The 11,737-nt window shown below is 39.8% G+C and overlaps 1 protein-coding gene across 2 annotated transcripts in view; it reads left to right on the forward strand.

Annotated features, from left to right (window-relative positions):
- The window catches only part of LOC137277063 (ras GTPase-activating protein 1-like), a 51,970-nt gene extending 42,480 nt beyond the window's left edge, over positions 1-9,490 (forward strand). Inside the window, exons 16-24 of one of the 2 annotated variants that reach the window (XM_067808724.1) lie at positions 478-640; positions 2,016-2,158; positions 3,007-3,122; positions 4,391-4,477; positions 6,268-6,335; positions 6,915-7,003; positions 7,439-7,516; positions 7,788-7,910; positions 8,765-9,490. In XM_067808724.1, coding sequence (XP_067664825.1) covers positions 478-640; positions 2,016-2,158; positions 3,007-3,122; positions 4,391-4,477; positions 6,268-6,335; positions 6,915-7,003; positions 7,439-7,516; positions 7,788-7,910; positions 8,765-8,836 — 939 coding nt within the window. In that variant the 3' untranslated portion in view covers positions 8,837-9,490. The remainder of the gene's footprint in view (positions 1-477; positions 641-2,015; positions 2,159-3,006; positions 3,123-4,390; positions 4,478-6,267; positions 6,336-6,914; positions 7,004-7,438; positions 7,517-7,787; positions 7,911-8,764) is intronic. The other variant, XM_067808723.1, reaches the window with a different exon arrangement.
- The last annotated feature ends 2,247 nt before the right edge of the window (positions 9,491-11,737 follow it).

Here is an 11,737-nt window from a genome sequence, read left to right on the forward strand (position 1 = left end):
CTGCTGGCTCTAATCTACAGGCCCTTTCTGTTAAAGTCAAACCAATAAAAAACAAATAGCAAATTGCAAAGCCAAGAAATCCATTTGACATTCCTGTGCCAAAAGTGCTGAAATACCAGGAAGTGAAACTGCAAGTTATCATAACTTGATGGATCATGGATGATTCGCGAACGTTAATAAAGAAAAGGAATTATGGAAAAAGTTCCAGTTGAAAAAAGATGGCAGTTAATTTACTGAGGGCCAAAAAGACCTGCATATATTTGAAACTGCTGACTTGATACAATAACACCCAGCGATGGGCCTCAAGGCTGATGTGAACCCTAATCTGTTTTCAAGCCGAGTGCTTTCAGCATACCTTGAAATTTGAACTTTTGAAATGAGCACAGTCAGTGACATTATGCACATTAATGGTTGTGTTTTGTGAAACTAGTGTTGATAATGAGTAAAGTATACGTGTGTTTTTTGTTTGTTTTCCAGCTGTTGTTGGGTGATAACTATGAAAATATCATCACGTTATCAAAAGTATGTGCCAAACACGAATGGTTGGGTCTGTCCAAATCCCTTCTCCGTATCTTCTGCCATGAGAAGAAGGAAGCAAGGCTACTCAGGACACTCAATGACTTAGAGATAGACAAAGAAGGTGAGCTTCAATACCTTTCACTGACTGATATGATGTTGTTTGTGCATTAGTCAGATAGTTGTGATTTTGTTACGACAGAAACATATTCATATGCTCACTTCTTTTTTCTGATCACCTCCCCTTTCTATTTGTGTTAAGATCATGTCCTCCAGCATTTGGAATATGTAGAGAATATTATGTGAGTGCCTGTGTCATATGGTATTATGTGTATGACACAAGTACCTTAGGACCTGTGAAGGTCCCAGGGTAGAATAGGCCTTCAGCAATCCATGCTTGCCATAAAAGGCGACTGTGCTTGTCGTATGAGGTGACTAACAGGATTGGGTGGTCAGGCGAGGTGGGTGACTTTGTGTGCTGGCCTGATTCTGAGGGTGTGGGTTCGAATCCCAGATGGGACTCAGCACTTTACTAAGAAAGTGTAATAGCAAATATAATATATGTTAGAATTACAGTGACCTGGGTTAGGATTTGTCTTCAGCAACCCATGCTTGTTGTAAGAGGCAACTAAGGTGATCAAGTGATCAGGCTTACTTACTTGGTTGACACACGTCATCGGTTCCGAATTGCGCAGATCGATGCTCATGCTGTTGATCACTGGATTGTCTGGTCCAGACTCGATTATTTACAGACCGCCGCCATATAGCTGTAATATTGCTGAATGCGGCGTAATACTTCACTCACTCACTCACTCACTCACTCACTCACTCACTCACTCACTCACTCACTCACTCACTCACTCACTCACTCACTCACTCACTCACTCACTCACAGGTACCTAAGTGTTGGTATTTCCTGAGCTAGAATCTGTTATATACTGATATATAGTGTTCATGTTATTGCAGAAACCTAAGTTTTTGTCGCACAAAATTAATAAAAACATGCAAAAAATATTTTCTGTGCATGTTTGGAACGCATAGATTCTGATCTACTTAATCTAGAACAGTACCTTAAAACAGCTACAGATAAAGAACCAGTACATTTTGAAATGATTCAGAATTGTAATGAAAATTTCATGCGCAAAAGACTTACACTACATATTTTATTTCTGTATTCACTCTTACAAAACCTACTGCGAACACTGTTAGGCATGAGTGTTCTAAACATAGTATGATATGGGAATGACTAAAATGTTCTATTTATTACTTAAGTCATCAAAATGAGGAAAAGAAAACCAAATCAACTTTCAAACATAGGCTGGCTACCATCCACTGCTGCATGTAAAACACAACTTTATAAAAAAAATGTGATGTCATAGCAAGGTTCATGACGTCATGTCACCATGACAAAGTGATATTCCCTGAAAGGTTTGCCTTCATAAGTACTAAAATACTGTTACATTAATGACGTTGTTATTGTTTTTATCTTATGTCACCAGTTGAAGTGTCCCAGCTGTTCCGCGGCACGTCCCTGGCCACCGCCATGATGGACCAGTACATGAAGATGACTGCCACGACCTTTGTACAGATTGCTGTCAAGGATTTGGTACAAAAGATTGTTGAAAGCAAACAGTCATGTGAAGTAAGAACATTTTCTAAATGTATTGTGAATTATTCCTGTGATGTAGTGCTAATATGCAGCACCATCTTGTCGTAAACAGCAAACCATGTCTTCAGAAGATATGTATCTTCTGTTCAGTAATATAGTCAGCAATGTACATGCTAACTTCTACCCGTGTTGGGGGAGGAGCGATGGGGTTAAACCACTTAACCAAGTGGTTAAAGCATTTGCTGGTCACGCAGAAGGCGCGGGTTTGATTTCCCACATGTGCACAATCATGAATGTTTGAAACCCATTCCTTGTGTCCCTTGCCATGATATTGCTGGAATGTTGTGAAAAACAAGTCACTCAGTTCTGCTCATGTTGATTACATGTATAATGTATTTTCTGTACAGAGTTATTTCCCTTTGGCATGCCTGGATCATATAATTTTTGGTTTGGTGTTGCCATGTTTCTCGGCACATATGTGCTTGTGGGTCAAACAGAATGTTCATATTTGAGAGCTGCATCACTTCAGGCTTAAGTGGTTAAAGCGTCCACTCATCAAGCTGAAGGTCCAGGTTTGATTTCCCACATAGGTACAATGTGTGAACCCCAATTCTGATGTCCTGCTGTGAATATTGGAATAATGCTAAAGGCAGTGTTAAACCATACTTAGTCACTCAGTCCTCCTTCAGTAAGTTGACACACCTTGATACAAATGGGATGCATTTAAAGTGGTATTAAACCAAACTCACTCATTTCCATAGCAATGGCTGATAATGATGTGGTACCTGCTGACACAAGGAGAGTTTGTATGTTCAATGTGTAAGTGATGGAATGAGAATTTCTTGGGTCTTGAGTTAATTTGAATCTTCTCTGGCTTTCAGCTTAATCCAGCATTTCTAGAAAACCCATCAGATGCCAAATCAAACCAAGAGTATTTTCTCAGTCTCCTCAACAGTGTCATAGAATCCATCTTCAAGGCAACAGAATTCTGCCCCACGTAAGTTACTGGATTTTAACACTTGGGATGATGATGAGTCAGTGCTCAAAGGTTCTTTAATTGTAGTATTTTTTACCTGATGATGTTTAATTCATTTTTCTCAAATGCTTGTCATAAGAGGTGATTAACATGATCAGGAGGTCAGACTTGATGGCTTGGTTGATGCAAGTCACAATATCCTAATTGTGTAGATTGAGCCCATGATGTCACTCGCTGGAGTGTCTGGTCAACACTTGATTCCTAGTATTTACAGACAGTACGTAGCTTGAATATTTACTGAGTGTGATGTCAAACAACAAAGTCCCGGTGTGTCTGGTCAAGACCAGGTTATCAATGGCTAGTTGTGGTGTTTACCCTACAGTAATGTTTCAGAATGTGAGTTAACCCTAGTGTCATGTTTCGGGGTGTGAGTTAACCCTTTTGTCATTTAACCCTCATGTCATGTTTCAGGGTGTGTTCACCCTAGTGTCATGTTTCAGGATGGGAGTTAACCCTAGTGTCATGCCGGCTGTGAGTTAACCCTAGTGTCATGTTTTAGGGTGTGAGTTAACCTAGTGTGATGTTTCAGGTTGTGAGCTAACCCTAGTGCCATGCTTCAGGGTCTGAGCTAACCCTAGTGTCATGTTTCAGGCTGTGAGTTAACCCTGGTATCATGTTTCAGCTTGTGAGTTAACCCTAGTGCCATGCATCAGGGTCAGAGCTAACCTTAGTGTCATGTTTAAGGTTTCAGTTAACCCTTGTGCCATGTTTAAGGATGTCAGTTAGCCCCTAGTGTCATTCAACCTTAGTGTCATGTTTCAGGGTGTATGTTAACCCTTGTGTCTTCTTTTGGAGTGTGAGTGAACCCTAGAGTCATTTAACCCTGGCATCATGTTTCAGGATTTGAGTTAACCCTAGTGTCATGTTAAAGGTTTTGAGTTAACCCTTATGCCATGTTTCAGGGTGTGGGTTAACCCTTAGTGTCATTTAACCCAACTGTCATGTTTCAGGTTGTGAGTTAACCCCAGTGTCATGTTTCAGGGTGTGAGTTAACCCTAGTGCCATCTGTCAGGTTGTGAGTTAACCCTAGTGTCATGTTTCAGGGTGTGAGTTAACCCTAGTGCCATGTGTCAGGTTGTGAGTTAACCCTAGTGTCATGTTTCAGGGTGTGAGTTAACCCTAGTGCCATGTGTCAGGTTGTGAGTTAACCCTAGTGTCATGTTTCAGGGTGTGAGTTAACCCTAGTGCCATGTGTCAGGTTGTGAGTTAACCCTAGTGTCATGTTTCAGGGTGCTGAGGTACATCTGTGGCTGCCTTCAGAGGAAAGCCCAGCAGAAGTGGCCTGATGATGAAACTGTCAAGACAAGGGCTGTCAGGTACTTGGTTTAATGGAAGAATTGCCATTTACTATGATCATGCTATTTGTGTAGAAGTGTTAGCTGGCAAACATTGTCAGCTTTGGTCAAACTACATTCTTTACAACCTTTTAATCTATTGGGAAGGGACTTGTGAATGTCCTGGTTAGAGAGTATCTTCAGTAACCCATGCTTGTTGTAAGAGGCAACTAACAGGATGGGGTGGTCAGGCTTACTGACTTTGTGTTTGTCACTGGATTGTCAGGTCTGGGCTTATTATCCCCCCATCATTAGATGCAGGGGGGGGGGATAAAGTCGACACCTTGTCTGTCCAGTCGTCCGTCCGTAATCATTTTGTTTTCGGAGCATAACTCAGAAACCATTCAATATTTTCAGACCAAACTTGATAGATATAATAATCACAACCTATAGTTGTGTCTTTTGCTATTTACAGAGTTTGGGCATTTTTATTTTTTTTGTTTTCCCATGGATCATTTTGGTGTTAGTCTTGTGGTGGGGTGGGCTTCGTTTCCTGAGCATAACTCCAAAACTGTTCAATATTTTTCTGCAAAACTTGGTAGATGTATCAAACAGAACCGTGAAGTGGTGCCTTTTGCTATGTACAGGTTTTTGTGATTTATCATTTTCTTGGTTTCCATGGAAACGTTTCAGAGTTAGTCTCATAAGTGAGAGGTGTGTTTCGCTTCTGGAGCACATCTCAAAAACTTTAAAATATCTGTCAGCGAAAGTTGGCAGATATGTGTGGCAGATCCCAAAGTGGTGCCTTTTGCTATGTACAGGTTTTTGTGATTTATTATTTTCTCCGTTTCCATGGAACGTCTCAAAATGGAGAGATGGGCTTCGTTTCTGGAGCAGAACTCAAAAATCCTTCAATATTTTTCTGCAAAACTTGTTACATACATGAATCAGAACCAAAAGTAGTGCCTTTTGGTATTTACAGGTTTTTGTGATTTATAATTTTCTTGGTTTCCTTGGAAATGTTTCGGACTTAGTCTCAACATGGAGGGATGGACTTCGTTTCTGGAGCACAACTCAAAAACTTCGAAATATCTTTCTGCAAAACTTGTCAGATAAGTGGGGAAGACCCTAAAGTGGTGCCTTTTGCTATTTACAGACTTTTGTGATTTATTATTTTCCCAGTCTCCATGGAAATGATTCTGACTTAGTCTCAAAATGGAGGGATGGGCTTCATTTCCGGAGCACAAGTCAAAAACTATTTAATATCCTACAGCAAAACTTGGCAGATATTTGAGGCAGACCACAAAGTGGTGCCTTTTTCTATTTACAATGTTTTTTCATTGTTATTTTTCCTGGTTTCAATTGAAACAATTCTGACTTAGTCTCAAAATGGAGGGATGGGCTTTGTTTCAAGAGCACAACTCGAAAACCATTTAATACCTTTCAACAGATCTTGGCAGATATATGAGACAGATCTTGACATTGTGACTTTGCTGATTACAGATATATGGCATTTATAATTTTCATGAATTCTATGGAAACAATTCAAACTTAGTGTAAAAAACAATGAGTAACTGTCAGATTTGTCCTTTCAAACATGTGAGGGCCGGGGGGATATGTCATCTTCTGATGACTCTGGTTATTTATAGACCACTGCCATAGTACTGGAATATTGCAGAGTGCAAAGTTTAATAACCAAGCAATCCAAGGTTTCTCAGACATGTAGATATTAGTTGTCAGTAATGAATCAAAGATACTCCAGGTATAAAGGTCCTGGCAGTGATGTCAAATGCTTAGAGATGATTGACAACTGATGATGATTATTCTTTCAGTGGTTTCATCTTTCTTCGATTGTTGTGTCCTGCGATCCTGACCCCAAAGTCTTTCAATCTTGTCTCAGGTAAAAACAACAGCCAAATTTTGTCTCTGTGGTTACGGAATTATTAGAGAGAGCTGTTGATGACTGTATTGCCATTGCCTCTTGTTACTCCACCTCTATGCCACCTGAGATGATGGAGTAGCGTGATGGTTAAATTGTCCTCTCATCGTGCTGAAGACCCAGGTGTTATTCCCCTCATGAAATCCACTTCTGTTGTGTCCCAGCTGTGATATTTCAGGAATATTGCTGAAAGCGATGTAAAACCTTACTCAGCATTTGCCACTTGAATACATCAATAGTTAACCCTGATGCAATGTTGGGATGTGGCCTAGAACAGGCAGAGCCCATTGCCATGGTGACCATGACTAAAATAGCCAGAATGATCTGCTGTTTATGGTTTCGCATGATCAGGATATTTTGGTGACAGTAATTAAATCTACAATCCATTCTTTGGAATGCATGAAACTAGCCGTAATATTCAGACTTCATTATGTACTGTCTGTGGCCATATGGCTAAATTATTGGTAAGTGTGGCTTTACGCAAACAACAAATATATATGCATGGAGTGTTATTTCAAATGTATTCTCTGTTTCCTTTAGAAAATCCGTCAGAAACAGCTGCACGGAACTTGAAGTTGGTTGCCAAGGCAATTCAGAACCTAGCCAACCTTGTGGAGTCCGGCACAAAGGTAGTGTATCTCAAGTTGGGGTAGTGTGCTTGACGTATTCCTGGGTCAAAACAACAAAATGGAGAGTAAATACAGTGAACCACTGTTTATTACTAAAGAAATGTTTACTGCAGTAACTGCTGTTTATTGTTCCCTGAAGAATATAACTGCCTCTGTGGTTGAGCAGACTGAGCATCTCTCCAGAGAGAAGAATACAGCTTGTTCACTCCCCAAGAGGTCATACCAAAACACACACACACGGCCTGCACACCTTCGCACACTCACACACTCACACACTCACATACACACACACACGCATACACGCATGCATGCATTCATGCATGAGTGCACAATTATGCTCATGCATGCACACAGTCACACACATACACATATGGCTCCGAATGATGTATATTATGATGTTCTGGAAGTGTAGACAGTAGTCTGGTCCTTCTGCAGGAATCCTACATGGAATCTGTCCAGCCTTTCATCAAGAAGAACAAAGAGAGAGTGGTGCAGTTCCTGGAAACACTGTCTGTAAGTCAACTAAATGTATATTAGTATTAGTATGAATAGTATTAAGGCAAGACTTCTGAATGTCCAAAGTCGATTAAATTAATCTGCTGGTTAACTATGTATGTGCTCACCACAAATGTGAATTCCTTGGTTGTCCATCCATTCTTAACTTTTCCATTTTTTATATGATGTCTGAAAAAGGGCCCATGGAAATCTTGAATATTTGGATAAACTGATGACATGTGATAATATATTCATGTTATATATTTCCTGTCGGAAATGTCATTGCCAGAATATCCCGGTGGACAACACAATTCCAGAGTGCCCTGAGGGAGACCCTGCCCGGGATCTGGCCACCATACATCAGCTGTGTGCTGCCCATCTGGAAGATCTCCGTGCTCAAAGTGAAGCCCAGGTGTGTAGTTATCATGATTCAGAATAAAACAACCATATCCAGCTAATAGTTGTTAAAGGATGTTAAAATGCACATTCTGATCATTATTACCCTGGATAGCCCAAGCTGCCAAGTGCTAGAAGGTTGATAGTCAAATGGGTTACCCATTTTCTGTTGTGCTCTTGGGATAGGACAGTCAGTGATGACCACTAGTGAGTCTGGCCTGAATGATATAGCTGGAATATTGCTGACTGTGGCATATGACAACAAACCAAGGAAAGATTTGACTGCATCATCTCGAAGATCTATTTCCAGTCTCTATCTTCCTTTGTTGATGCAAGACCCAGCAAACTGAGGTTTGCAGGTCATGGAGTGTGGCTTCACTCTTGTGTGTGACTGCCTCTAATGCCTTTGCTTTTTCTGGAGAGAGGAAAGTCTTTGGTACAATTCCAGGCTGGGTCATGACTAAAGAAGTTGTTGGCTCAGAGTCTGTATCTGAGTGAGGTATCCATGTAAAACTGAGAATAGGCTTCATGTGTATAGTAATATTCAAGAGGATATGTGTCACCAGACCATGATGCCTTGAATGTTTGATCCATCAAGAAAGGACCTGTCTACCAAATGTCACAGACTACAAGTATTGTACCTAATATACATGATATATTTCTAAAATAGTTCATATGATATGTATGTCGGAGGTTTATTGAATCTTACTAGAGATAGTGTGTTGAAATGGTGGAATGTGGTTTCGATGAAATTTGTTTTTTTAGGTGCTTGTTTCAGGAGCTTCTTGAGGCTGCAGATTCTAGAGGGAATATGGACTGAAGTGAACGGTTTGATTTTAATGACATCAGAATATTCTGTGCTTGTTTCAGCCTGCCTTGAAGAGGTTCGTGGTTGTAACAGAGAAACTGACCAGCAAGAAAGAGTATATGTGTGGTTCATGACGTCACTTCCCAATCAGCTGACATCAGCGTGTGACAGACTTGAGACCAAACAAACCAGCGGCCCATTTCATGGTCATGTGACCTGTCTCAATCATGTGACCAGCATTTCTAGATCATATGATGATATAGAAAGCCTCCACAATATGTACATGTTGCCCAGTGTTGAACCACACCGCTTTACAACATTGGAGTAAAGGTCAAACCACATGAACAACCATACAAGATGAAGTGTTTCATTCATCCAATAAGGGATCAGTTGGTTGATCACATGACAAGAGTCAAGGAGAAATGGAGAAATCGAGTTCTGATTGGCTGGGAAGAAGTAATAGCAGATTGTCTGCTGACAGTTGACCAATGAATGCCCAAAGGAACATTGATGCATAATATCTTCAGGGACAAGTATTTTCTACTGCAGCAACAAGTAGAACAGACTAAACTATGTATGAGTGTAGACTTCCCTTTCATCCAAGCAGCATCAGACGGTGTATAATGTCAGATTTGGTGACGTGCTCAGGCAGGCCTGAGCACAGCAGCTGTATGAACTCTGCTTCCATTGCCTTTCTCTACCAGTCTCCAGTCATTCAGATGTATCACTTCATTCAGTCTTTATCCTATAAGTGCCAAATTTTTGTATAATTTTCTATATAAATTTTCTAATAATTCATATGTTTGTAGTACATCTCTGCAATATGTTTAACTTGAAACAAACAAATCAAAGATTTTCCATCATGACATGACAAAAATATTTGAAATAAGAAGTGTATTTTTGGATTGTGTAAGCAAGATATCAAAATAAGTGCTTGTCCTTATTGATGATAGGAAGTGATTTGATAACAATAGCTTCTGAATCACGATGGGAATGTTGGCATTTATTTGGCATAGTCGGTGTCTGATAGAATGTATCACATGCTATTTATTTGATTCAGTATGTCATATATATGTGTGTAGTAGAGTGTATCAGGCTACTCACCAGTGCAATGTTGCATGTATTGACTTTGCAGTTTACAACATCAGTAGATATTTCATTGACCACAAGCTATAAGTTACAATGCATCATTGCTGTTCAAAAGTAGTCATCATTTTAGTAGTTTAGTATAAGCTTTAGGGGTCATTACTATTTTAGAGGAGAAAACAATTGAACTCTAGCTTTTAAGGATTTTATATTCATATTTTGATATCACAGATATTTACTTTAGATAATTTACATATTTTGTTCATGGTAATGAGACAAAATCTTGTAAAGAAATATGCACTTTTGAAATATTTATTCATGGTGTTACCCTCTGAATGTATTATGGTTGTGAAATAACTGGGATCAGAGATATTTCTGGGGAAAATTGTTTTCAAACATCAAGGTGTAGTTTTATTTCTTTTATTTAGTGTGACTTTGTTAAATATGAAAGTTGCAATAGTTCCTTCTTACTGACATACACATCGAGGAGGGTTGGAATCCCATTTTGGCCAGATTATGTGTCTTGTTTTGTCACTACAGACCCCTGCTTGTGGGTTTGTCCAAGGTGGTCAAGGTTTGAGAGCGGCGTCACTTGGGACATTGCCTACCTCGACAAGATGACAAGCCGTGATGACTAACGTATTGTTCTTAGCAGCATTAAACTCACTCACTCACTCACTTCAGTTTAATATGTGATGTGTGTGTTGAGTATTATGATTATGTAACTATATATTTCATTAATAATGTATTATGAAACATGTCTACAAACAGTTTGACAATGCATTAATCAACTTTTCACATCGTGAGAAATGTAGAAATAGTGCTATAATACCAGTGCCATATACTATAGATATCTGGGGCTGAATCGGTAGGATAAGTAGGTCGTTTGCTCATATACAACACCAGGTAGTCACATTAACAAACATGTTTGTGTGCCCCACCTCTGTTACTGATGAAACCATACCCCCGACAGGACTGGTCGATGACATGCCCTCTACTGGTCAGTTAGATCTGGCATAACTGCAGCTATGCATTTAACAAAGGTTGTTTGGAACGTCAAGGAATATGATCATGAATTTGTGAGAAAAATAACCTAAATTGTGAACTTGTTCACACTAGATCAACCTCCCCAACACCCTTGAAGCAGTTCCAAATAGACCATGCTTGTCACCTTGTGATAGTTCCTGGGTTAAATTAGGTCCTTGGCAACCCATGCTTGTCACCTTGTGATAGTTCCTGGGTTAAATTGGGTCCTTGGCAACCCATGCTTGTAACCATGTGATGGTTCCTGGGTTAAATTAGGTCCTTTACAACCTGTGCTTGTCACCTTGTGATGTTCATAGGTTAGAATATATCCCTAATGCTTGTTTTATAATCTGACTTCTTAGGATCAGGCAGATACTGTGAGTCCTAGCTAATATTATGACATGATGTCTGTGAATTGTTACCTTTTCAAATATGATTTATCAGACTTTGGTGATAGAGATGAACATCATTCAGTCAGTCAACCTCTAAACACTCAAAGATCTGTGCAAGGAAGCATGTCTAGAGATGCATTTGTCACAATTTCATGTTTAAACATAGACTAGGATTGTCATAGTTCTGTTGTCTTGACCTAAGCTTAAACTATCATCTGTCCAGACCAAGTCCAGGTAGAGGGACAAGTTAATGTGTTCACAAAGCTATGTGCAATATGAGGGTGCTTCACTAGGTTCCTATATACATTGTCATGACTTACATGTGTCTAACCACCTTCCATGTCTGGAAACAGCTCTACTAGATTACACGATGCCATTTAGAAAGTGGTCAAATGCAACATATGTCATATTTGGGATTTCACTTTCTTAGTAAAGTACAAATTCTAGTACTTTTTTCGTGTGAGTCCCATCCGGGATTCGAACCCGCACCCACAGAGTCAGGCACCTAATCGCCAGCACACAAAGTCAGCC

This window comes from Haliotis asinina, chromosome 3 (genome assembly GCF_037392515.1).
Source record: "Haliotis asinina isolate JCU_RB_2024 chromosome 3, JCU_Hal_asi_v2, whole genome shotgun sequence".
Classification (NCBI taxonomy): domain Eukaryota; kingdom Metazoa; phylum Mollusca; class Gastropoda; order Lepetellida; family Haliotidae; genus Haliotis; species Haliotis asinina.